Source organism: Sus scrofa, chromosome 4, assembly GCF_054392235.1.
Source record: "Sus scrofa isolate SSC_HxYL_T2T_F1_AM1 chromosome 4, Sscrofa_HxYL_maternal_Yorkshire_Landrace_v2.0, whole genome shotgun sequence".
Taxonomy (NCBI): Eukaryota; Metazoa; Chordata; class Mammalia; order Artiodactyla; family Suidae; genus Sus; species Sus scrofa.
In genome coordinates this window covers 92,980,421-93,007,628 of record NC_139386.1, presented here as the reverse complement: position 1 = coordinate 93,007,628, position 27,208 = coordinate 92,980,421, and the positions used below count along the sequence as shown (strand labels likewise).

Here is a 27,208-nt window from a genome sequence, read left to right as displayed (position 1 = left end):
ACAGAGTTTGTAGTATACCAGCTTTGATTCCCTGTAATTCTAACTTATAGGAATTTTGGTAAAAAAGCACTTTAAATTATAGGTTTCCCCCCCAGTTTGAGAACTTTTAATAATTAGATATAAGGCAGGGTAACTGTAATAGTTTTTATGCATTCAAAATGTGGTCTTTCTTTTTCAAAATTAATAATTTTTTTGGTTTTCTGTTGTAAAAGTAACTACTTTGTTAGAAATTTAATGAAGAGAGAAAGTAGGAGGCATTATGTTAAGAAAATCATGTTTTAAATGTTTAATGTAACATCTAGATCTTAGCAGGAAACTCAGATTTAATTCTGAGCCTGGCCTTAACCCATGACCAATGGAATCTAAGTGTGTTTATTTTTACAGTAGCCTTAATTGGGGGCTTGTAAGTTTGTTGGTTTGTTTTCTCATTCAATTTTGGTGATCTTGAAACAATATTTTAATTATAGGAGTTCAGCTATTTATAATTTTCATGGCATGAAGATCGGCAAATTTTGTTTTGTCTTGGCCACCATATGTTATCTTACTTCAGAGATGTGTGATCTTTGTGTCTAACAATGCACTTAAAAAAAAAAAAAAAAAACCCTCCTATGCTGCAATGCTGGAATTCTAACAGAACAATCACTCATCTTCCCCCTCTTTTTAAAAAAACTTGTTCTCATGGAGATATTGCCTTGAATTAGACAAAGAGCAAGCAGATACTAGAAATGTTTTCTGTACAGTTCTGTTCATGTACATTAATTTCAGTTTGTTTTTCGCAGTCTAGGTTTTTTCTTAGCTCTGCTGTTAATTACATTTCATAGTAATATTGATTTTGAACTAAGTTGCATTGAATTTTCATCACTCAGCTATGTCAAATTCTACTTGATGTGTCCTTCTATATAGAAAGTTTATTGAATGATGAAACAAATGAACAAAGGAACAAGAAAGAAAGCAAGAGGAGTTAGACTGAGGGTTGGCTTTCTTTCCATTTTAACCACATTCCCTTAAATGGAAACACTAGTGCACATTTTTTTCCTTTTTGCTATGACAATTCCCATGTTTTTGCTAGGAAAAAGCGGAGTTATTGAAAATAATAATTAACATCAAACTCGTAAGTTATTTACAGTCAGCTTTGGAATACCTACAGATGTACATACCTTTTCCAAAACACTCATACTTCCCCCTTTTTGAAGCCAAACTCCTCTTGGCTCATTCTTACTTCAGTTTTTGTGTGGTTGGAAACCAGAAACCTCAGATGCCCTGAGTCACTTAAAGATGATCAGAAGTTGACAGTATTACATTTAGAACTATGTAATTGTGCTAGGGATGCATTTATATATATAACTCTTCCATGAAGCTGTGTACTTTTTAAAGGCAAGAATTTTACATCTTCTTTAGTAGTATATACCTATTGCTTACCAAAAAGAAGTCTAGCACTGTGGCTGCTTCAAAGGGAGAAGAGGCTAAGCAGGCAAGATTCTTTTATATATTGATAATTTGGGATCAGAATTTTTTTTGGTGGGGCAATATTCCTCTTCTTTTAAAAAGAAGTTTTGAAATGACTCTGTTGGATAGGTAATATCAGTATCTTGGGACATTATCTAGTCTAGCCACCTTGTTTTTAGGACTGAAAGTAGATCCAGATCTTACAGCTATTCCATGGCTGAACTAGAATTAAAATCCCTCTGTTCTGAATGCTTGACCAGTACTCTTTATAGTATACTGCAACATATGAGCTATCAGAACCTAGGAGTATTCCAAGAATACTACATAATACTTGGTAATGATAGTCACTCAGTAAATCATAATGTTTATTGCATTATGAATGAATGAATCATAAAATGATTTGTAGTAAATTACCCTGCAGTCAGATTCAAATAACTGTCATTTTTTTTTTCTCATCCCAATGAAATGTTGGCATCTTCGAAACTCTGAATTTGGCTTGTTATAGGACTGAGCCAATTGTATGTGTAACAAATTGTTCTTTGTTAATCTTAGGATCACCTGCTATTACCAGCTACCACCCATAACAAGACCACAAGACCAAAGATGTCAATTGTATTGCCAGCAATAAACATAAATGGTAAGTTGAACTTTTGATTTATGAATGACATGGGATTGCTTTGTTTAACCTAGATTATCTGGATTAACTAAAAACACTTAAAGTATTCATTTGGTCTGGTAATATATCCATGCATTAATTTTGAAACAATTTCCTACTGTTTTCACAAAATGTTACTTTTAAATTTCTATACTTTTTTTTAAATTAAAAGGTTTAAAGTTATTTTTTAAATTACTACATTTTTGAAAGAAAAATTCATTCTCTCTTATTTACAAAATTGGGAAAGTCAACATCTTTACTCATCTGTATACTTGTTGTCTGGGTCCTTTCTGATTATACATGCTATTTAAGAAGTATCTGCTGTGTTCTAAGAATTTGTAGGTTAGGTTTTTGGAACTCAAAGCAGTTTCCTATATTATATAAATGGTGATATGATTCCTAGACCAATCCTCAGAAGCCTATTTATTTTTAACCTATAATACTGATGAATTTGGTATTGATAGTATTACTATTGCATTTTGTTCTAGCACTAGTGATGGGTATTAAATACAAATACAAATAATACTATAACATTCCAAGAGAAGCCAAAGATGTTAAGGCATAGTGTACTTGCTTAATAGTTTAGGAAGAGAAATAAAATGTGCACAGCAGTCACTGTACTCCAAAAATAAAGTCCCATAAGGAATAAGCAGAGTACTAAAGAAGTTTAATAAAGAGATGACTTCCAGCTGGATTCTTCATGGAAAAGAGCAATAGCTCACTCCCAATGCCAGCTGCATGTTATAAAGGAGCATAGTGTATATTGTTGACTAATTGCTTTCTCTGACACATCATACTAGGTTCTAATGAAACTAAGAGGATTGGCTGTCCCTCCTCAAGTCCACTTATGTGGTGTAATAGAACCACTGGTAAATTTTCTGTCTGGTAATGAGAACCTCATAGTTTAATGACTAAGACAAAACTGAAAAGCCCTTTGAGCTTATTATCTACATTTTAACCAGTCCACATTCTGATTGATGATCATGATTAAGCCACAAAATACAATTATAAAACAAAACCCTAGGATTCTAGGTAGAGTCCAATAAAATTTAGTCTTAGAGGAAAAGTATTAGATACCTGTTGTACATTTTGAGACCACAGAGGACTATAGAATTTCAATTAGCTATGTACAGACAGCTTGTCAGAACTTCTTAGGAGGCAGCTTTATATACATAAAATAAGACATTTTTTGTTAAAGCATAAAAGAATTATGATATTTTCTTAATCTTTCAAAGAATATAGAATGTTTTGAATATATGTTTTGAATGTTTTGAATGTTTTGAATATAGAATTTTCAAAGAATATAGAATATGTTCAAAGAATATAGAATATAGAATATAGAAGTATGCCTTCAATAAAGGCATACTTCTGAAGATTTCATGAACCCATCATATTACAACTTCAAGTGGAACAGCATATTCCAAAGTGTAATATACTCCAAAGAATATACTTAGGAAATATTTATTCTTATTCTATAGGTACCTAGATTTCTCTGCTTGAACCATAATAGATTTAACTTTTGGTCAGTTTATGCTCAGAAAAGCTCTGGTCTAAGCTTCAACAAGGCCGACTTCACTTGATTTTGTTGTTTTGATCTCAGGTTCTTATAAAATAAAACCAGGCATTCTTTTGCATAACAGTGAGCTATCTGTGCTAATCTAAGAACAAGAAGATGCTGTTTGACTTTGATTATCTTGGCCAGGGGGCTAATTTTTGAAAATGAGCCTTTTCATGGATTTGAAAAAATACAATAACTAGAGAATCATTTTCTTTCTAATCTGGTTTGGATTTCTTTGTAAATAAGTTATGTTTTGTTTACCTTTTTAGGATATAGTAGGCAATTAGAAAAGTTGAGATTCAAATTTGAGAAATAGTGACCGAGGAAATTCTGTTGTGGCTCAGCGGGATTACGTGTCAGTGAGGATTCAGGTTCAATCCCTGGCCTTGCTCACTGGGTTAAGGATCTGCCATAAGCTGTAGTGTAGGCTGCAGATGTGGCTAGATCCCATGTTGCCATGGCTGTGGTGTAGGCCTGCAGGTGCAGCTGTAAAAAGAAAAAAGAAATGCTTGAGTATATTATCAGGCATCTAGTATTGTGCTGCATCCTCAGTCTCTTTTCTGAAAAGTCCTTTCACCTTCTTGCTCTATGGAGGCTGCTTCTCAAATTAGAGTTTGATTTTTCTTCTCCACCTCATACACCTCTGAGCCTGCAAATGGGGTGGGTAGTACTCTTGCTCCCCACTACAACTTGCAAATGATCTCTCCTTTCTTCTTCAGTCTCCCTAACATCTTTCAAGTGTGTAACATTCCTCTTACCCTTCTTTGTTGCTATCTACTACCCCACCTTCACTGATGACTCCCCACTGCTTTTGTCAACTCTTTGCCATGCAAATTTCAACATCTACATAGAGGACCTATCCTGCACAGTGGCTTCTTTTGATCTTTTATTCTGCACTACCTCAGCCTCCCATCCACACAATCATACTCTAGACCTCATTATCATTGTAGTGGCACTGCCTTTGAAATCTCTTTAAGCATCCCACTCTGTTACTTGCTCTCCTGCTGTAATACACATATTCCAACTACTCTCTGACCTCACAAATCTCCAGTCTTCTGACCCTACCGCTTTTCTGTGTCCATTCCATCCATAATGGCTACATTCCTCTTTACCCAGCCTACATTACATGTCCCATACAATCACTACTCTCTTGCAATCTACCCTCCCTGTCTCCTTTTTCTGCTTAAGTCTCACTTGTCTGTAAAAATCTCACTCTAGTTAAATCCAGTTATTCTGTATATGTCTGCTCTTAAGCAGCTGAAAATTATTACAAAATATCATCCATGCAGATCAAGTAGATTCACTTTAAATTTATGACCGTTAATTCCAAAGGAGCATTCAATACAGCCTGTCATAGCTGGTACATTCACTTGCCTTCTCTTTGAAACAGGAATTTCTTACCTTTTCTTTTCAAATCTCCAACATCCACTCTCCCCACCTCTCAGCTGACGAATTCATCAAACACTACATTGAGAAAATAGATGTAATCATATAAGAGCTACCCCATCATTCCACTACCAGCAGCCCAGCTGCATCTACACCCACAAATGCCTTCCTTCTAATGGCACTAGGAGAAAAGTCTCTTCCACTGAGTTCTAAATCCCAGCTTTGCTACTTATAGTTGAGCAAGTTAATTAACTTTTTTGTGTACCTCAGCTTCCTGTAAAAGGAGATATTAGTAATACCTTCCTCTTAGATTTGTGTGAGTTAAATGAGCAAAAATGCTTTAGGGAGTTCCCTGGTGGCCTAATGGTTAAGGATCTGGTGTGGTCACTGCTGTGGCCTGGATATGATCCCTAGCCCTGAAACTTTCACATGCCTTGGGTGCAGCCCAAAAAAAAAAAAAAAAAAAAAATTGCTTTGAATAGTGCCTGGCTGTTTTCAGGTTACTCACTATGTTAACTAACTTTGTCACTATTGTCATTGTGATCATTATTATTATTATCTAAGGGACTTCTTCCTTTTGGAGCCTGCATTCTAGCCCCTCTCATAGTTTCAAAGGTTTTGCGCCTTCATTTTTATCCTTTCTATCCTGAATGATCAGTTTCTTCTCTACTGGATCATCCCCATCAACATACAAAATATCTTAATATTACTTCAGGTATAGGGAGACTCTCTTAACTCTACGTTCTATTTCTCTGCTCCTTTTCATAGCAAAACTCTTGAGAGGGTTACCTGTACTTGTTGCCTCCATTTGCTTATCTCCCACTCTGTCCTCTGCTCACTCTCATCTAGCTTTTGATCCAATTGAAATGCCTTTGTAAGAGGGCACCAATGACTAGTATCTTTCCAGTCATGGAGACAATATCATGTCTCAATGTTTCATCTTATCTGACCACTCAACTATGTCAATACCTCTCAGTATTTGACATGGTTGACTGTTCCCTCTTTTTTTTTTTTTTTCAGTCCTTTTAACTTTTATTTTTAAAAATTTCAAATCTACAGAAAAGTTGAAAGACAATGAGTATATGGAGACTCTTTACCTAGATTCTACTAGTTAACACTTTTCCACATTTGCTTCATCTTTATCTGATTATCTATTTACACTCACATGTGTTTTCAGAAAAAAACAACCATTGAAGCGTTAATTGTAGATATTTTGACACTTCACCTCTAAATACTTGATTGTGCATCTCCTAAGCAAGGGATGTTCTCCTACATAAGCACAATAAAATGACCACACCATAGTTTAACATTGCTACAATACAGTTTAATATATATTCAGTATATATTCATATATGTTCAATTTTTTATATTTGTCCCTAAAATATTCTTTATAGCTTTTGGGGAGAGGGATTCAGAATCCAATCAAAGGTCATACATTGCATTTACTTGTCACACCTCCTTAGTCTCCTTTTATCTACAACAGCTCTTCTGCCCTTTTAAGAATTGTTTTTCTTTCTTTTTTTTTTTTTTTTTTTTGTCTTTTCGCTATTTCTTTGGGCCCCTCCCACGGCATATGGAGGTTCCCAGGCTAGGGGTCGAATCGGAACTGTAGCCACTGGCCTACGCCAGAGCCACAGCAACGTGGGATCTGAGCCGCGTCTGCAACCTACACCACAGCTCACGGCAACGCCAGATCATTAACCCACTGAGCAAGGGCAGGGACTGAACCGGCAACCTCATGGTTCCTAGTCGGATTCGTTAACCACTGTGCCATGACGGGAACTCCAAGAATTGTTTTTCATGACATATACATTTTTTAGATGATTTCCCACCTTTACTGTAATGTTCGCCTTTACCATTGAGCTTTCCCATTCATAATTTTCTTGTTTCTAGCTGTGTCCTTTTCTTTTCTGTCTAGTGAAGTTCCTTTGGCATTTGTTGTAAATCTGGTTTGATGGTGCTGAGTTCTCTTAGCTTTATCTTGTCTGTAAGGCTTTTTTTGGGGGTGGGGGTACACCCACGGCATATGGAGGTTCCCAGGCTAGGGGTCTAATCGGAGCTGTACCTGCTGGCCTATGCCACAGCCACAGCAATGCAGGATCTGAGCCGCATCTACAATCTATACCGTAGCTCATGGCAACGCCGGATCCTTAACCCACTGAGCAAGGTCAGGGGTTGAACATGTGTCCTCATGGATGCTAGTCAGATTTGTTAATCACTGAGCCATGACAGAAACTCCAGAGCTTTTGATTTCTTCCTCTAATCTGAACCAGAGCCTGTTGGGTGGAGTAGTCATTGTAGGTTTTTCCCTTTCATCACTTTAAATACATCATGCCACTCCCTTCTGGACTGCAGAGTTTCTGCTGAAAAATTAGCTGATAATCTTATGGGGCTTCCTTTTATGTTATTTGTCCCTTTTCCCTTTATCTTTAATTTTTGTCAATTTGATAAATATGTGTCTCATCATGTCTCTCATTGGGTTTATCCCTCCGTATTTCCTAGACTTGTGTGTATCTTTTCCCATTTTAAGAAAGTTTTCAGCTATTATCTCTTCAGATATTTTCTCCGGCTCCTTCTCTCTCTTCTCCTTCTGGGCCCCTATAATGTGAATATTGGTGCATTTAATGTTATCCCAGAGGTCTCTTATGCTCTCGTTTCTTTTCATTCTTTTTTCTTTATTCTGTTCAGCAGCAGCAGTGATTTCCACCTATCTGTCTTCCACTTCACTTATTTGGTCTTCTGTCTCATTCTGCTATTAATTCCTTCTAGTATATTTTTTAAATTCAGTTATTGTTTTGTTCAATTCTGGTTTTTTTTATTACATCTTCTAGTTCTTTGTTAAACATTTCTTTTGTCTTCTCAGTATGTGCCTACATTCTTTTTTTCTGAGATCTTGAATCATCTTTACTATCATTACTCTGAATTCTTTTTCAGGTAAATTATCTATATCTGCTTCACTTAGTTGTTCTTCTGGGGTTATATCTTGTTCCTTTGTCTGGAATATATTTCTCTTCCATCACATTTTGTCTAACTATCTGTGGTTGCAGTCACCATTAGGCAGGCTGCAGGATCATAGTTCCATTTGCTTCTGGTGTCTCCCCCTAAGGGTTGAGGTTGGCCCAGGAACTTGAGCAGGCTTCCTGGTAGGAGGGACTGGTGCCTGCTTGCCTGGTGGGTGAAGCTGGGATTTGTTCTTCTGGTGGGAAGGGCCATGTCAAGGTTCATGTTTAGAGGTAGCTATGAGATCAGAATGACTTTAGGCACCCTGTCTGCTAATAGGTACAGCTGTATTCCCACCTTTGGTTGTTTGGCCTGAGGTATCCCAGCACTGGAGCCTGCAGACAGTTGGGTGGGACCAAAACAACAGGTTCAGGGAGAGAGCTTACATGGGTGATTATTCCTTGCTGCTCTGCCACCAATGTCCTTGCCCCCACAGTAATCCATAGCCAACCCCTGCCTCCCCAAGATGTTTATCTCCAAGATCCACAGGTAGGTCTGGCCCAGGCTTCTATGGAGTCACTGCTTTGCCCTGGGTTCCAGTACACATGAGACTTTGTGTGTGCCCTCCAAGAGTGGAGTCTCTGTTTTCCCAAGTCCTGTGGTGCTCCTGCACTCAAGCCCCATTGGCCTTCAAAACCAAATGCTCTGAGGGTTCCTTCTCCCAATGCCAGACACCCAGGTGGGGAGCCTGACATGGGCCCAGAATCCTCACACCTGCGGGAGAACCTCTGCAATATAATTATTTTCCTGTTTACGGGTCACCCTCCTGTGGGTAGGGGATTTGATTATATCATGAAAGTGCCCCCTCCTGCCATCTTATTCTGGACTCTTCTTTGTCTTTGGGAATAGGATATCTTTTTTGGTAGGTTCCAGTCTTTTTTGTCAGTGGTTGTTCAGCAGTTCAGTTGTGATTTTGGTATTTTCATGTGAGGAGGTGAACTCAAGTCTTTCTGCTCTGCCATCTTGTCTTCCTCCCCATATGCATTTTTTAGAAATTAGATTTATTGAGGTATAATGGACATGCAATAAATATCACCAGTTGTATGTGTATAATGAGTTTTGACAGATGTAATGTCTCATTTTCCTCCTGTCTCTCCTTCTCAGTCAGCTTAACCTGCTTCTCCTCCTCTGTGAGGACAGGAATCTTGTTTGTTATGTTTGTACTTATGACCATATCCCCAGAACCTTGAGCAGTGTCTGGTGTAGGAAACATTGCAAGATGTTTATCTCTGTTAATTTATGTAATGCTCAGCTGCCAGCTAAATATTATCTTCTTTTTATGGATGAAGACGTTAAAACTCAAGGAAGTCATTTGTACCATTTATACAACTACAACATAACTAAGAGCCAAGTTCTGACTACATTGTATAAAATATTTTGATTATTATATTGTTAATTAAATATTTCAGCATTAAAGACAAATGTGCAAATATTAAAAATATTTGGACTCAAAAATTTGATAGATTTTCGTACCACTTTGTCCCTGTGGTATAAAGGCTAAGCACATTCATTGACAGCAGTATAATTTAGTGTAATAGAATGTTTTGGATTTCATCTGCACATGTTTGTTGAACAACAGAATAAGTAAGGTAAATGTTATTTGGTCATTACTTTGTGGTCACTTGAAAAACTTTACTATTTTACTCCTTTCATGATTAAAAAAAGTTGACGAGCACAGTTTAGTCTAATCTTTTCAAGTATAAAATAATTAAAAATACGTACTAGGTTACGTTTCTACCACATTTTAATTTAACTTTGGAATTCACAGTAAAGAGTGGACTGAAATTATGAATCTCCTTTTCAACAACTGTTCTACAAAAGGAGAACTCATGCAAAAAATTGAACTGTAGAACTCTCCAAGATTCAGAGATTCCTTTGACTTATCAGGCAATAAATTTGACAAGCTGTGCTATAATTATATCATTTATAATCTGAAAAGTATAAAGTATATGGGCATAATAAAGTTTAGGCACCTGTTTATCGAAAGAGCGGAGTCGTTGTGAGGACACCTCTAATATCAAAGTTTTTCACCTTGAACAATATGAGGACTTAAGAAAGTTGAATAAAAGATATTTTCTGCCATTTCTAAATTCAAAAGTTATGTGTAACTTGGAAAGAAAAAAATGAGTTGTGGGTTAGAACCCTCTCTCTGACTTAAGTGGAGCCTGTAGAATTTTGGAGAGGATAATAGAGGACATAAAGTCAAATTTTATTGAACAACTGATTTTATAGTATTCTAGATAGGGATATTTGGGAAGAGGAATTTGATTTTCCAATTTTAGCAAAGTAAATTAGATTCCCAGGTCAACACCTGGCCTTAAACTATAGTGTATAAAGATTCTACTTTGTGGTTTTGAGCTTGGGAAAAGAGTCTGTATAAGAAACAGCTGAAAGAGAGTAGGATATTGGTATGAAATTAATGCCATTTAGAAAATACTAGTCACATCATCATTCTGTATTCTCCATGCCATGTTTAATTTTTGTAATTTATTGGTCTTCATTTTGAGTTTTCTTTGTTATTTAAGTTCCTTTGTCTTGTAAGAGAGTTGAAAACAAGTTAGTGAAGCTGTGAGAAAGTCTTTGTCTCAGGAAGTCTTCACAACGAAGATTATTGAAGCAAAATGAAATTCTAGGTATGCTTTAAAAAAGCTTTTAAAAGCGATTGCAGATGGATGGCAGAGCAGTTGGTAATGAAGTAAAAACTATTGCTATTTTTTTTAAAAAGGTTTCTGGAAGGTCTCTTTGTACTATAAATCTCTTTGTACATTGCCTGCTTTTAAATGATTTCCACTTATGTCGTGGTAAAACTCCTTGTTTCCTTTCTCTCACTCTTGACGAATTGTTCAACAAAATAGAGCATAGAGTTTTTAAATGGTAGTAGCTATGTTGTAGACCCCTTTCGTCAGGGAATGAACACAGCCATTAGCAGATGTTTCACAGTTTTACCATCAATTTTGTTGATTTGGGTTTTCTCTCCTCCTCTCTGTATACCATTGGTGTGATAGGTGAGTAATAAAAATAAAACTATAACTCTAATTCAACCCTATTATTATTACGGGTCTGAGTAGGTGAACAAATGACTACAAGGCTAAACTATAATTAAAATTAATCTCAAAATAATTTCCATCTAAAGAAAATCTAGAAGAAATTACTAGCAATGAAAAATCTTTTTTATTGGAAAGGGTGTAACAGAAGGGCAGGAAGCAAACCAACCAAATAAATGGGTTGGTTTTAATAATAAGAGAATGTTGATAAAGTTGCTTTTGATGATCACTTTCATAGAAGTGTTATCCCAAAGAATACATTTGGAAACTCCTATTTTAGATTTGCTCTTGTCAAATAGATTGGTTGCCTAAGAGAGTGGTGCCTGAAAAGTGTGCCTTTTCTTATATATTTTCGTTTATCCTTAAAGGCTTGTATTCTATCTGTTTTTAAAATGTAATTACAATTTTGCATTTTCATTACAATTTATTCTATTTCAGTGTTATATAATCATGTCTAGTTGAGTGAATGGAGTCTTCTCTTAAAGACATGTTTTGATTTTTTTAAAAATTCATGATTAAATAGTTCTCTTTTGACTCTCTACTAAAACCAGTAGTAAAATTCCTGTACTGAGAATTTCTATCGAGAAAAAGAAAAATCATACTGTTCACCTGAGAAAATTTTTTTCTCCCAAAATATGTACAGAGATATATCAATTATGTATATAGTAATAACTGGCAGGTAAAATGATGTGTTAATACTTACTATACTATGATAACCAATACTTTCGTAAAGCTCTAACTTCACGTTTTAAGCCTCTGAATTGAATTGGCAGTTTTCTAGTGAGAAGACAATCACCTAAGGGAGGCAGAGTATGACTCAAATTGCCTTTAGAATTTGAGTAGAGTTTGGCTTAGTTCCATAGGTTCCTTTTTAGCTCACAGTCTCCATTGATGCTAAGTTACCAAGTGGATATAGACCAACAGTGATGATTTAGATCAGTTCTAAACCATAAACAATATGCTGATTTTTTTTTTTTTTTTTTTTTTTTTTTTGCTTTTTAGGGCCACACCCATGGCATACGGAGGTTCCCAGGCTAGGGGTCCAGTCAGAGCTACAGCTGCCGGCCTACACCACAGCCACAGCAACATCAGATCCGAGCTGCATCTGCCACCTAGCCACAGCTCACGGCAAATGCCGGATCTGTAATCCACTGAGCGAGGCCAGAGATCGAACCCGCAACCTTATGGTTCCTAGTTGGATTCGTTTCTGCTGAGCCACAACAGGAACTCCTGATTGATTTTTTAAAGAGTGATTAATTTAGGTAGTAGGTAGTTATAAATTCCAATGCCTATGATATAGGATCAAAAATTAGAAGAATATGGTAGATGATAAAATCTTGGTGACTAACATCATTTGGTACCTTAGGAGATAAAACTTGAACTAGGCTGTAAAGGAAACTTAGAATATAAGGATGAAGAGAGTATAAGATATTTATTAATATATAATTGACTCAGCTACAAGTAAACAGAAAACCTAATTAAGTTATTTAAGTTGGCTTAAATAACGGGTTTAATTGGATTTATTTTTTCTTATGTGCTGAGAAGTCCACAGCAATGAACCAGTTGCTGGTGTTGATTCAGTAATTTAAGGATGCTAGGACTAAGGTTAATGCAGTTCTTTTGGCCTTTCCCAGATGATCTCAAAGTGGCTGTTGCAGCTCAAGCCATCATATCTGTAGTTCAGATGGAAAATGGGGGGAAGGCATGGTGTCTGTCAGGAAAGCACATTTTCCCGAAATTTCCAGCAGACTTTTGTTTGTGTCTCATTGGATGTAAACTGTGTCACATGCTTATGCCTAGCTTCAAGGGAGGCTCAGAAATATAATATTTCAACTAGGCACATTGTGATCTGAAAAAAAAATGTGGACTTCTCTTACTATGGATATAACAGATATTGTGGACAAACTAGCAGCAGCTGCTTGCTCCATCATATGCTACATTGGGATTGAGCAAGAGGTCCAGGAGGAGACAGTAAAGAGAGGATTCATGCTGAGAGATAAGAAATAAGTGTTTATTGCAAGGGATGCAGCTGTATGATTTAGGTCATTAATGAGTTAAGGAAGTAAATTTAAGCTATTGATTTAAAAAACACTGTAAAAGATCTATTGAAAAAAAGACTTTAACCTGGCTGAGGTCTGTAAATAGAAAATAATTAAGAGGGAAGCTGAGCTAGGAGGAAGGGTAGGGTAAGTTGAAGCATCAGAGAAGATGAGCTAGGAGACATTGCAGCAATCTTGGGTGAGGTCATTAAAGGCCTGGAATGGAAAGAAAGGAAAAATGTCCAAAGAAATTCCAAAAGAAAAATCCATAGTGCTTGGCTGAGGGAGGGAGAAGTAAAAGCTGATTCCCTGATTTTGAAATAGCTGTCCTGCAGCTGTTTCTTGCACCCCCTCATTTCTTCTGGTATCTTTCTTTCCCTTTTTGTTTCTTGAAGTCATCAAGGTATCTGTTTTTAACTTCTTCCAAACTGTTATCCACACTTTAAGCATATCCTCTTCGGAGCCCTCTTCTACAAAGTAAATTTGAAAAGAAATAAATTTTTTAAATAGAAGAAAAAAGATTAATGGTATATATCTGTCTTTGTGTACTTGGAACACTTACCACTTTATGGAGAATGATTATTGCTTTGATGATTTATTGGCAGTTACACAGGAAATTTTTTTTCTTGAGTAGTTTGTCTTTTTTTGATTTACCAGTCAACAATTTAATCTACGTGAACTTTCACAAGACTCCAGAAGTTTAAATTAGACCAGTTTGCACTGCGTCTTCTAGGATATCAGGCCTTCCTTGACCCAGAGGAGCCAACTGCCAAGCCCACTGTTCCTAAATGACCTTCAGAGTCCGGTTAGCTTCAGTGAGATCACTTTCACTTTTTCTCCCTTGTGGCAAAAATCTGTTTCTACTCAAACAGATGGTTTAGCTTTCAACAAATAAAAGCTACAGATCAGCATCTATTTAATCCAGCAAAATTTGTTTGAACCTCCTACTAACTGTCCAAATCTGAAATATTTCTTTATTTTACACACATTAATCTCCTCAGAATAGATTTATCTTTCTACTGGAAGAATCAAGAACCTTGTAGTGTGTCAGAAGATTGAGCCATTTCACATAATCTCCAGTTTCTGTTTTTCAGGAGAACTGCTTAACAAGCACAGGTTCAACTCCTCTGTGTATTCTCTTTTGTGGTGATAGCAATTGGAAACACTTGGGATTATAACTTTCTGTGGAGTGTTACATAGTTCTTTCAGCATTTGTGTGGTAAATTCTTTGATATTTAAGACATAAGCTGAAGACGGGGTGATAGGCCAGCATCATCTCAGGGATATACATGTCAAAGACATTGTAATTTCTGTTCACACTGGGAAATACACCCCCCCTTAGGCTTTTTACACACAAAAGCCTTAAGAAATATATATTTCTTTTTTCTGAATCCAGCATGTTGCAATTGAAAATACGGATACAGATTGTTAATTAGAGAGAACATTTGCTTTGAGGATCTTGAGTATATCAGGCAAGAGTTGCCTTTAGGAGTTCCTATTGTGGCTCAGCAGTTAGCGAACCTGACTAGCATCCATGAGGACACAAGTTCGATCCCTGGCCTCATTCAGTGGGTTGAGGATCCGGTGTTGCTGTGAGCTGTGGTGTAGGTCACATGGCTCGGATCCCGCATTGCTGTGGCTGTGGCGTAGGCTGGTGGCTACAGTTCCAATTGGACCCCTAGCCTGGGAACCTTCATATGCTGTGGGTGCAGCCCTAAAAAAAAAAAAAAAAAAAAAGAGAGTTGCCTTTGACTCAACCAAGTGTCCATAGAGATATTTTACTACAGATTTATTACACTCTTTACAGAAACAAATGCATGCCTAATGAGACAAATAAACTATAAGATGGTTTGTTGCTAGGAGTGGAGTTATTAGAAAGGATTATATAGAAACTATTTCTTCTACATGGCAGACCTTTAACTATTTATACACTGTGTACCCTCTGAGTCTTCACATACCAAGGCCTTCTAAGCTATTTTTCTTGGACCTGGGTTCAAGTTGCCTCAATTTGATCATTTGCTTCTGAGTGGTCTCTGCTTTTTCCACCTCTCTTAAAGAAGGCCATGAATGCTAAGCATAATGAAGTGTGTCCAAATTCTATACAGATGGTCCCCAACTTACAAATGTGTGACTTAACAATTTTTTTACTTCGAGGTGGTGCAAATGTGATGTGCATTCAATAGAAACCATACTTCAGACTTTGAATTTTGATGTTTTTTTCCCCAGGTCAGTGATATTCATTATAATACTCTTATGTTGCTGGGCAGCAGTAGCTCCCAGTCAGCCTTGTTATCACAAGGGTAAAATGATACACGTACAACCATTCTAGACCCATACTGCTATTATGTGTCCACTTTTGGCACAATATTTACTGAATATGAGCTGAACATGAGATGTTCAACACTTTATTGTAAAATAGGCTTTGTGTTAGATGATTTTGCCCAATTATAAGCTAATGTAAGTGTTGTGAGCTCATTTAAGGTAGGTTAGGCTAAACTATGATGTTTAGTTGATTACGTGTATTAAATGCACTTTCTTTTTTTAATCAAAATATCAGTTTGATGTAACTTACAATTTACTTTCACCATATTCACAAAAATGAAATTCTGTCTAAACAAAGTGATATGTAAGTTTTCAAGCAGAATATGTGGTTCTTCTGCTTGAATACTTACACAAAGCCAAAAGGAAGGACCACCAAAAAACTGTAAGTTCTAACAACTCTGTCAGTAATTATTCTAGAACATAGAATAATGCACAAATTATCCATATTCTAGCCTAAAGTTTCTAGAAGCATTAAATGCATTTTCGACTAAGGATATCTTCAATTTACAATGGGTTTATCAGAATATAACCCCATTGTAAGTTGAGGGAGATCTGTATTGTGTACTTCTGTTGGTGAAACCAAGGGTTTTTTTCCCAATTACATCATATATTGTGCTTTCTTCAAATATAGTTTATAACTCTTTTTTCACATATATTACTACCAAGTCATATCTCTAATTTGCTTGGTGATTCTGATTTTTGGACTAAAGTTTAGGTCTACATTTTTATCCTGATTTAACATATTTTTGATAGTTTTTTCTTAAATCCCTTACTCAACCAGCATTCAGGAAAGGCTTTTCTGAGCCCATAGAATAAGTCGGGGGTCCCTCCCCACCTTATCTGCCCAGAATACTCTAAACTCCCTTATTTTTGTAACATTCACAACATTAGTAATTAGTTGCTTATTGTCTAACTTCCCTGCTAAACTGTAGGTTCCTTAAGGTTAAAAATCCTATTTGTTTAATATTTTCTGTTGTTCTAATGCCTTAAAAATAAGTGCCTAGAAGTTCTATTGTGGCTCAGCACGTTAAGGATCTGGCATTGTCACTGCTGTAGCACGGGTTCAATCTTGGGAACTTCCATGTGACACGGGTGCGGCCAAAAAAAAAACAAAAAGTGCCTAACATATAGTAGGTGCTCAAAAATGTTTTTGTTGAATTAAATATAGATAAGCATCTGTACAAGCCAGGTACTTGTGTAGAATAGCCAAGAAAAACAATTAATTAAATACACATATGGGAGTTCCCGTTGTGGCTCAGCGGTAACAAACCCAACTAGTATCCATGAGAATGCAGGTTCAATCCCTGGCTTTGCTCAGTGGGTTAAGGATCCGGCGTTGCCATGACCTGTGGTGTAGGTTGCAGACACGGCTCGGATCCGGATCCTGAGTTGCTGTGGCTGTGGAGCAGGCCGCAGCTACAGCTCTGATTCTACCCCTAGCCTGGGAATTTCCATATGCCTCGGGTGTGGCCATGAAAAATAAATAAATTAAAGTAAAAAATAAATTCAAAAGACAAAAAAAAAAAAAAGTACACACATAAACACAGACACAGGGTGAAGCTTGAATTGAATCTTGGAGGAAAAATGGGATTGGCCAAATGGATGAGATACTCTAGGCAGTATAACATGGATATCAGAAAAGGAAGAACACTCAGCCCACTTGGGACACTGAAGTAGGATTAAAGTGCACAGGCACTGAGGTGTAGAAGAATCTAGAGAGGAAAGCAGAAGCCAGTTTTTGAAGGCCTTGTGTGACATGGTACAGAGTTTTGAATATCCTATGAGTAAAAAGGAGCTACTAAAAAATTTTAAGCAATGGAGATGCACAAATAGACTCACATTTCAAATATTTCTCTGACAGCAGTATGAAGGATAAATTAGAGGCTGATTCTTTTACAGGGACAACAGTTAAAGAGTTACAATCATCTAGGCAAGGAATGAAATGAGGGATACACTTCATGTAGCAAAATTACTAGAGGTAGATACATAGATAATTAGTTATCTATAACCTGCAAACCTAGCAGTTTGAAAAGACAACCATTGATTATCTCACACAATTTCTGATGTCAGGAATCTGGAACCAGCTTAGTAGAGTGATTCTGGCTCCAGGTCTCTCCTGAGGTTGCAGTCAAGCTTTTGGTGGAGCTGAAGATTTGATTAGGGCTGAAGGATTTGCTTCCAGACTCACTCACTGTTGGTAGGAGGCTTTAGCTTCTCACCATGAGGGCCTCTCCTTGGGGCCTCTCTCAAAGTAAACTGATCAATGGGTAAGAAAGAGAGTGAGTCAGAGAGCTTCCAAGAGAGAAGCCAGTCTTCTAAACCTAGTCGTGGAACTGATATCCCATCAGTCCCCCTGTGTGCTACTGCTTACATAGACTCATCCTGGTTCACTGCAGCAGGGACTGCACAAGGCGTAATACCAGGAAGTGGAAGTGGTACGTATGGAGCCTGCTTACCACACTGGCTTATGACAGTATGTAAAGAGTAAGTTTAGAAGTCAGGAATATTTCGATGGTTTGTGGAGATAAGAGGACAAAACACTTCACGTAGAAACTATGCTATTTAGTCATGCCTCCCAGCTTCCTACTACCCAGAGCAGGTAAAGGAAGCATTTGCTTGATTGAAATGTAAGGTAGGAACCCACTGTAAATGTTAAATAATGATTACTTTTGCAGTAATTGCTTAGTTTTATACTATAAGATATAGTAATCTGGTTCCATATGTGTTTTATAGTGTCATATAATTGCAGTTCAGATTTACAGATAATTGCACAGCACCACACTAAGTAATATACAAATTTCAGAAGACCTCTTAAGATGTGATTTATGCCTTCAGAGAATGAATAGTCTTACTGGAAAGCAGGACATACGTAGATCACAGAAAAAATCTCAGAACTGGAAGAACACTTAGGGACAGGGTAGCACAACAGCTTCATGATACAGATAAGAAAACAGATTGGGAAAAGCACATGGCTGATTCAGCCCAGCTGCTAATGGAGCTGTGACCAGAGTCCAGATCTTTAGATTCCCCAGACACAGCACTTGAGTTAACTGTAAAAGGTAATTTATTTATACCACCAAGGACATTCTTTGAAAACATAAGCCATTTGTATATTTGAAGCAAAATGACTAAGTATTTGTCCTGGGAAGGGTGAGACGTAAATGTCTCAGAAGATGTTTTTGTCTTTTTTTTTTTAAAGGCCAACTCATTTGTCACTGATTACTGTGTGATTTTGAGCTAAATTATAATTAGTATTAGTAAACCCAGAGAAATAATTAGGAGTGTCCCATACCTTACAGTTTTTTGAAGCAGGCACCACTCTAATTAAAGTAAGATGTTTACTTAAATTTTCCCATATTAAAGTGATAATATCCAGAGTTAGGTAAAGTAAGAATTATGGTATAAATAATGAGTAAAAATAGTATGTAAGTATGAGCTACCCTGTTAGAATAAAGAGAGTGAAAATAAATAAAATTAAGCATTGAAAAGATTTATTCAGCTTAAATGTCACATCTTAAAATATTTTGGAATTTTGTCCCAAACAAAATGCTTTTTAACATAGATTTGCCCTGTGCTACTAAATGGTTTAAATTGCAAATTTAAGTTTAGCCCCCTCCCCACCTTTTTTGAGTACCCACCTTGAATGTTAAGCATATTTCTGGTTTCTTTAACACATATAGTTGCATTTGATCCTTACAAAGTCCTCATGGTATAATTTTATACCTGTTTTGCAACTGAAATGGCTGCAAAATTAAGAGAACCATAACTAAACTTTCTGAATAGTCCGTTGCAGTTTCCTTTAGCCCAAGCACTAGCTCCTACTGGTAACGACAGCTTTTCCCTAAATACAGTTTGCAACTAAGTGAAAATAGTAGAACTAAACACGAGCTTATGCTACCATAATTTCAGAGTAACAGCTACTGTGCTTATGTTCCAGTCACCTAAACTATTTAATGGTAAACACACAGTTGGGCATGATGGCCAACAAAAAGATGAAGTATTTATGTTCATAATAAGATAGACAGGCTCACAAACTAGTCCCCTGGAATTTCCACAATAAGCCAGGAAGAGTTTTTCACCAGTATATCAAAATATGGTGAAAATGAAGAATTTTCTGGAAATATGAAGAAACAAATTGAGAAACTGTAAACTCCAGCTTTCTTGGCATCATAAGTTTACCTAATTAAAGTACTTGTTAAATAAATTCGTTCTATCCAAATTTAGCAGACATTGATTTCAAAGTTTGCTTGCTTTTCCCATGACATTTAAACATACAAAAGTCTTTTTTTTACATTTTCTAGTAAGTAGATGTTAGTCATTTCCCTAACCTAGTCTGTTCCAGACCAATAGATCAGTTCTACATTCAAAATAAAACATCACTTAATAGTAAAAATAAACAGTCTGTCTTCTCACTAATGAATTTACTGTCTGCGTTTCTATAGATGTGGCCATGTATCTTCCCAGGAAAATTGGCTTGTACTCAGAGTAAGATAGAAAGTTCCTAGTTTTTCTAGAAGAACAAGGCCATGAACATAGAAATTCTCCTGCCCCTATTCTGAGTTTGGTTAATTGTACTGTTCTCACACACTCTAGCAAAAATGTACTATTCTATTGGTGCTGTCTTTTCCCTTTTATCCCAGGGAGCCTCATTCGTCATACAGTTAATAAGTACTACTTTGAAAACATCTAATTCAATTCCACATTTATTAGGAACCTACTAAATGCTAGACCTTATCTTATGAGCTGAGAAATACTGCTTAATATGAAGACTACATATAGTGCCTGCCCCAGATAAATTCACACTATAGTATAGCTTTCTTGCTTCTTGCTTGTAGCTGCATATAATAATAATTTTTCAAGTGACAGAAACTAACTCGGGGTAACCAAGCATACTTTCTAGGAGAGCCAGACAATCAGACTTGGAGGTCTCTTAAAACAAGGCCCCAACTTACTCTACGGAGCTGGTCACAGACCATAGTTTGTACCACAAGATCACTGATTTCTAATTGTGCTTCCAGAACCAGTGCTCTTAAAACTAGATACTCCCGCTTCCAGGGCTACCACCCTCTCTGGAAGAGTCTTCATAGCCACAGATTTTTTGTAGTCTGGAGCTGGTGCATCTTATAGGCAATGCTTAGGTCACATGCCCACACCCTAGTTGCAAGAAAGTCTGAGAAATAAAATATCTGGTCCTCAGGGAAACACTTACTTATTTTTACCAGTTTATTAAAGGATATACTAAAGGATACAGATGAACAGCCAAACAAAGGGACCCAAGAGATCCGTAGGGCAAGGTCCAGGAAGGTCCCAAGCACAGAAGCTTCAGTACCCCTGGAATTGGGGTACAGAATTAGGATGCCCTCTCAGTTCATGGATGTGTTCACAAACCTAGAAGCTCTCCAGACCCCATACTATTGGGAATTTTATGAAGGCTTCATCACATCAGGCATGATCAGTCATTAATTCCATTTTCAGCCCTTTTCCCTCTCCAAAGACTGTGGAGCAGGGCTGAAAATTCCAAGGTTCTCATCGTGGCTTGGACTTTCTGTTGACCAGCCCGAACCCAGGAGCTATCCAGGAACCTACCCAGCATAGCCTCATTAGGATAGAAGATACTCCTGTCATCCAGTACAAAGGTTTCAAGAATCTGTGTCAGGAACCAAAGTCAAAGACAAAATATTAGAACAAAAGATGTTCCCAGTGCTCTTATCACTCAGGAAGTTCCAACAGTTTCAGGAGGTCTGTGCCAGGAACCAAGGGCAGAGACCAATATATATTTCTATTATCTCATAGGAACTTAAACTTACATAGTGGAAGGTAAGCTCTGCCTCTTAAGATAGGAGAGTCTCCAAACATACAAAGACTGTTAGATGCTAAGTGACCAAAAACTTCTATCCTCTACATTTTGGATAATCAGAATGTTAAACACAGGAGGTGAGAAGGAGACAACAACCAAAGGAGAAATATACGCTGTTTGGCATTACTTCGTATTACTAAAAGAAAAAAAAAAAAAAAAAACCCAAAACTGTTCCTATACCACTTGATAAAACTCATTTAATGGAAGGCTAGGTGATAACTGACTCTCAGAAGTTAATAAGGTCCTAGAGAATATAACTTTACTTGAGGCCCATTATCTCTCTGCTGGTGAAAAGGACTATCATCTCTGGAAAGGGTTAGTCTTCACATAATGCCCACACTTAGAGTCAAAGCTCTTAGTTCTCATCCTTCTCAGCTCCGTAACCAAATGTGTAAGTAAGTAGTTCAATTTAGTGCCCTCATCTGTGTCATGAGAAGGTTGGGGTAGGTGATTTTTAAAGTTCTATAACTTCTGCATAATAGGCTAATTGCAGTTAATGTCTTTGCTTAAATGGATTGTGTGTTTTAGAAGGCTCATAAATCATAAGCTTATTTTTTCATGACAGTAAATTTCCATGAACTCAAATAATTAAACCTTCAACTCCCACAAAGTTTTTTTTAAACGATACTATTTTTTAAAAAAAATACTATTTTCCCACACAGTACAGCTTAGGCATTCAAGTTGCAGCAGGGGAAATGCTCACTGAATTTGTCATCATTATTTTCGGCTTCTATGTTTATGAGAGCCTCCTTAGTTTCCTAGTTTCAATAATCTATTTCTCAAATAGATTTAAGCCATAGCATACCTGAGTTAACATTTGAGGATTAAATTGCAGTTATGATAATGAATTAGAACGTTATGTTCTTTCAAAAATAGTTTTGTCTCATTACGAAATAGAAGATTCTTCACATTTTTTGGTAAAGTGGAGGATTTTGGACACATTCTATATCCACTGGTTGGCTATTTTCCTTTTTTAATACAGTTGATTTAGTGGTGGAGATGGTAGAAAATTATGCATTTAAAACAGATAAAAATCAATTAATTGAATAAAAACCAAATTATTTTCCACCGAAACCTGCACTTTTTATGTTTCCACCATTTGTGTACAGGCACTCCGTTTTCTCCATATTCTTGACAACAGATTGTTGCCTGTCTTGTTCTTAGCTGTCCTTGCTGATGTGAAGTGGTGTGTTAACTGTTGTTTTGATTTGCATTATTATTGGCTAATAATGTTGACCATCTTTTCATGTGTTTATTGGCCATTTGGGTATCTTCTTTGTGAAATGTCTCATCAGATCATTTGCCAATTTTTTTTTTCCTTTTTTTAATCACTCAAATGAATTTATCATATCTATAGTTGTATAATGATCATAACAATCCAGTTTCACAGGATTTCCATCCCATAACCCAAGCACATCCCCCTGCCCCCCAAACTGTCTCCTCCGGAGACCATAAGTTTTTCAATGTCTGTGAGTCAGCATCTGTTCTGCAAAGAAGTTCAGTCTGTCCTTTTTTCAGATTCCACATGTCAGTGAAAGCTTTTGATGTTGGTGTCTCATTGTATGGCTGACTTCACTTAGCATGATAATTTCTAGGTCCATCCATGTTGCTAAAAATGCCACTATTTCGTTCATTTTAATGGCTGAGTAATATTCTATTGTGTATATGTACGAATATTCTTGATCCACTCCTCTGTCGATGGACATTTAGGTTGTTTGCATGTTTTTGCTATTGTAAATAGTGCTGGAATGAACATCGGAGTACATGTGTCTTTGTGAGTCGTGGTTTTCTCTGGATAGATGCCCAGAGGTGGGATTGCTAGAACAAATGGTAGTTCTATGCTTAGTTTTCTGAGGAATCTCCACACTGTTTTCCACAGTGGTTGCATCAATTTACAATCTCTCCAACGGTGTACTAGGGTTCCTTTTTCTCCACACCCTCTCCAGCACTTTTGGATGATGGCCATTCTGGCTGGTATAAAGTGGTATGGTACCTCATAGTGGTTTTGATTTGCATTTCTCTCATAATGAGTGATATTGAACATCTTTTCATGTGTTTTTTGGCCATCTGTATGTCGTCTTTGGAGAACTGTCTGTTTGGATCTTCTCCCCATTTTTCAATGGGGTTGTTTGTTTTTTTGGTATGGAGCGGCAGAAGGTGTTTATAAATTTTGGAGATTAATCCCTTGTCAGTCAATTCATTTGCAAATATTTTCTCCCATTCTGTGGGTTGTCTTTTTGTTTTGTTTAGGGTTTCCTTTGCTGTGCAGAAACTTTTAAGTTTGATTAGGTCCCATTTGTTTATTTTTGTTTTTATTGTCAATACTCTAAGAGGTGGATCTGAGAAGATGTTTCTGTCATTTATGTCAGAGAGTATTTGGCCTATGTTTTCCTCTAAGAGTTTTATAGTATCTGGTCTTATATCTAGGTCTTTAATCCATTTTGAGTTTATTTTTGTGTATGGTGTTAGGGAGTGTTCTAATTTCATTCTTTTCCATGTGGCTGTCCAGTTTTCCCAGCACCACTTATTGAACAAGCTGTCCTTTCTCCATTGTATATTCTTGCCTCCTTTGTCATAGATGAGTTGGCTGTAGGTGCGTGGGTTTAATTCTGGGCTTTCTATCCTGTTCCACTGATATATATTTCTGTCTTTGTGCCAGTACCATGTGGTTTTGATGATTGTTGCTTTGCAGTATAGTCTGAACTCCAGGAGCCTGATTCCTCCAGCTCCATTTTTCTTTTTCAGGATGTCTTTGGCTGTTCTGGGTCTTTTGTGCTTCCAAACAAACTTTAAAATATTTTGTTCTACGGAGTTCCCGTCGTGGCACAGTGGTTAATGAATCCGACTAGGAACCATGAGGTTGCGGGTTCAATCCCTGCCCTTGCTCAGTGGGTTAACGATCCGGCGTTGCCGTGTGCTGTGGTGTAGGTTGCAGACGCGGTTTGGATCCCGCGTTGCTGTGGCTCTGGCGTAGGCCGGTGGCTACAGCACCGATTGGACCCCTAGCCTGGGAACCTCCATATGCCGCAGGAGCAGCCCAAGAAATAGCAAAAAGACAAAAAAAAAAAAAAAATTTTTGTTCTAGTTCTGTGAAAAATGTCCTTGGTAATTTGATATGGATTACATTGAATCTATAGATTGCCTTGGGTAGTATAGTCATCTTGATGACATTGACTCTTACAATCCATGAGCATGGCATGTCTTTCCATCTATTTGTGTCATCTTTGATTTCTTTCATCAGTGTGTTACAGTTTTCAGAGTACAGGTCTTTTGTCTTTTTAGGTAGGTTTACTCCTAGGTATTTTATTCTTTTGGATGCAATGGTAAATGGGATTGCTTCCCTAATTTCTGTTTCTGATCTTTCACTGTTAGTGGATAGAAATGCCGTCGATTTCTGTGTATTAATTTTGTATCCTGTGACTTTGCCAAAGTCCTGGATGAGCTCTAACAGTTTTCTGGTAGAGTCTTTAGGATTCTCTAGGTATAGTATCATGTCATCTGCAAATAGTGATAATTTTACTTCTTCCTTTCCAATTTGGATTCCTTTTATTTCCTTTACTTCTCTGATTGCCATGGCTAGGACTTCCAAAACTCTGTTGAATAGTGGTGGTGAGAGTGGACATCCTTGTCTTGTACCTGATCTCAATGGGAATTCTTCCAGCTTTTCACCATTGAGAATGATGTTCACTGTGGGTTTGTCATATACCGCCTTTATTATGTTGAGGTAGGTTCCTGCTATGCCCACTTTCTGAAGGGTTTTTATCAGAAGTGGGTGTGGGATTTTGTCAAAGGCTTTTTCTACATCTATTGAGAGGATCAAATGGTTTTTATTCTTCATTTTGTTAATGTGGTGTATCACACTGATGGATTTGTGGATATTGAAGAACCCTTGCATCCCTGGGATAAATCCCACTTGATCATGGTGAACAGTCCTTTTAATGTTGGATGCGGTTTGCTAGTATTTTGTTGAGGATTTTTGCATGAATGTTCATCAGTGAAGTTGGCCTGTAGTTTTCTTTTTTTGTGGAGTCTTTGTCTGGTTTTGGTATCAGGGTGATGGTGGCCTCATAGAACAAGTTTGGGAGTATCCCTTCCTCTGCAATTTTTTCGACTAGTTTCAGAAGGATAGGTGTTAGCTCTTTTCTAAATGTTTGATAGAATTTGCCCGTGAAGCCATCTGATCCTGGACTTTTGCTTGTTGGAAGTTTTTTAATCACACTTTCAATTTCAGTTCTTGTGATTGGTCCATTCATCTTTTCTATTTCATTGTGGTTTAGTCTTGGAAGATTGTACCTTTCTAAGAATTTGTCCATTTCTTCTAGGTTTTCCATTTTATTGGCATATAGTTGCATGTAGTAGTCTCTTATGATCCTTCGTATTTTGGTGATGTCCATTGTTCCTTCTCCTTTTTCATTTCTAATTTTATTGATTTGGGTCCTCTCTCTTTTTATCTTGATAAGTCTGGCTAAGGGTTTATCAATTTTGTTGATCTTTTCAAAGAACCAGCTTTTTGTTTCATTGATCTCTTCTATGGTTTTCTTTGTTTCTATTTTATTGATTTCTGCTCTGATCTTTATGATTTCTTTCCTTCTATTAACTTTAGGTCTTATCTGTTCTTCTCTCTCGAGCTCTTTTAGATGTAAAAGTAGCTTGTGTATTTGAGCTTTTTCTTGTTTCCTGAGGTGGGGTTGTATTGCTATAAACTGTCCTCTTAGAATGGCTTTTGCTGCATCCCATAGGTTTTGGAGTGTCATATCTTCGTTGTCATTTGCCTCTAGGTATTTTTTAATTTCCTCTTTGATTTCTTTGGTGATCCATTGGTTGTTTAGTAGCATGTTGTTTAGTCTCTGCATGTTAGTGTTTTTTGCAGATTTTTTCTTATTGTTGATTTCCAGTTGAATAGCATTGTGGTCGGAAAAGATGCTTGATATGATTTCAACTTTCTTAAAGTTACCAAGGTTGGATTTGTAGCCCAGGATGTGATCAATCTTAGAGGATGTTCCATGCGCACTTGAGAAGAATGTGTATTCTGTTGCTTTTGGATGGAGTGTCCTATAAATATCTATTAAGTCCATCTGGTCTAATGCTTCATTCAGGGCCTGTGTTTCCGTATTGATTTTCTGTCTGGTTGATCTGTCCATTGCTGTAGTGGGGTGTTAAAGTCTCCCACTATTATTGTGTTACAAATGAAGAGAGTCTGAGAGAACTCTGGTACAACATTAAATGCACTGACATCCGTATTATAGGGGTGCCAGAAGGAGAAGAGAGAGAGAAGGGGACAGAAAAAATATTCCAAGAGATAATAGCCAAAAACTTCCCTAACATGAGAAAGGAACCACTGACTCAAATCCAGGAAGCACAACAAGTACCATATAAAATAAACCCAAGGAGGAATACACCGAGATACATATTAATCAAACTGACCAAAATTAAAGACAAAGAGAAAATCTTGAAAGCAGCTAGGGAAAAGAAACAAATAACGTACAAGGGAACCCCAATAAGGTTATTGGCAGATTTTTCAGCAGAAACTCTGCAGGCCAGAAGGGAGTGGCATGATATACTTAACATGATGAAAGGAGAAAACCTCCAACCAAGATTACTTTACCCAGCAAGGCTCTCATTCAGATTTGAAGGAGAAATCAAAACCTTCACAGCGAAGCAAAAGCTGAGAGAATTCAGCAACACTAAACCAGCCTTACAACAAATACTAAGGGAACTTCTCTAGGCAGAAAAGAAAAGACAGCAGCAGGAAACAAAAATTCCACAAATGACAAGGCTCACCAGTAAAGGTATATGTACAGTAAAGATACGAAATCATCCATGCACAATTATACCACCAAAATCAGAAATCATGAGAAGAGGTGGGTACAAATGCAGGACACTGGAGATGAACCTGCAATT

At 37.0% G+C, this 27,208-nt stretch overlaps 1 protein-coding gene across 7 annotated transcripts in view; it reads left to right on the top strand.

The window, feature by feature from the left end:
* Positions 1 to 27,208, top strand: part of ATF6 (activating transcription factor 6) — a 212,709-nt gene that overhangs the window by 149,249 nt on the left and 36,252 nt on the right. For 6 of the 7 annotated variants that reach the window (XM_085022565.1, XM_021089516.2, XM_021089514.2 and 3 more), the window contains exon 15: positions 1,999 to 2,083. In XM_085022565.1, the coding sequence (XP_084878691.1) occupies positions 1,999 to 2,083 (85 nt within the window). Of the gene's footprint in view, positions 1 to 1,998; positions 3,347 to 3,442; positions 5,382 to 27,208 lie in introns of those variants that run through there. The other variant, XR_014843958.1, reaches the window with a different exon arrangement.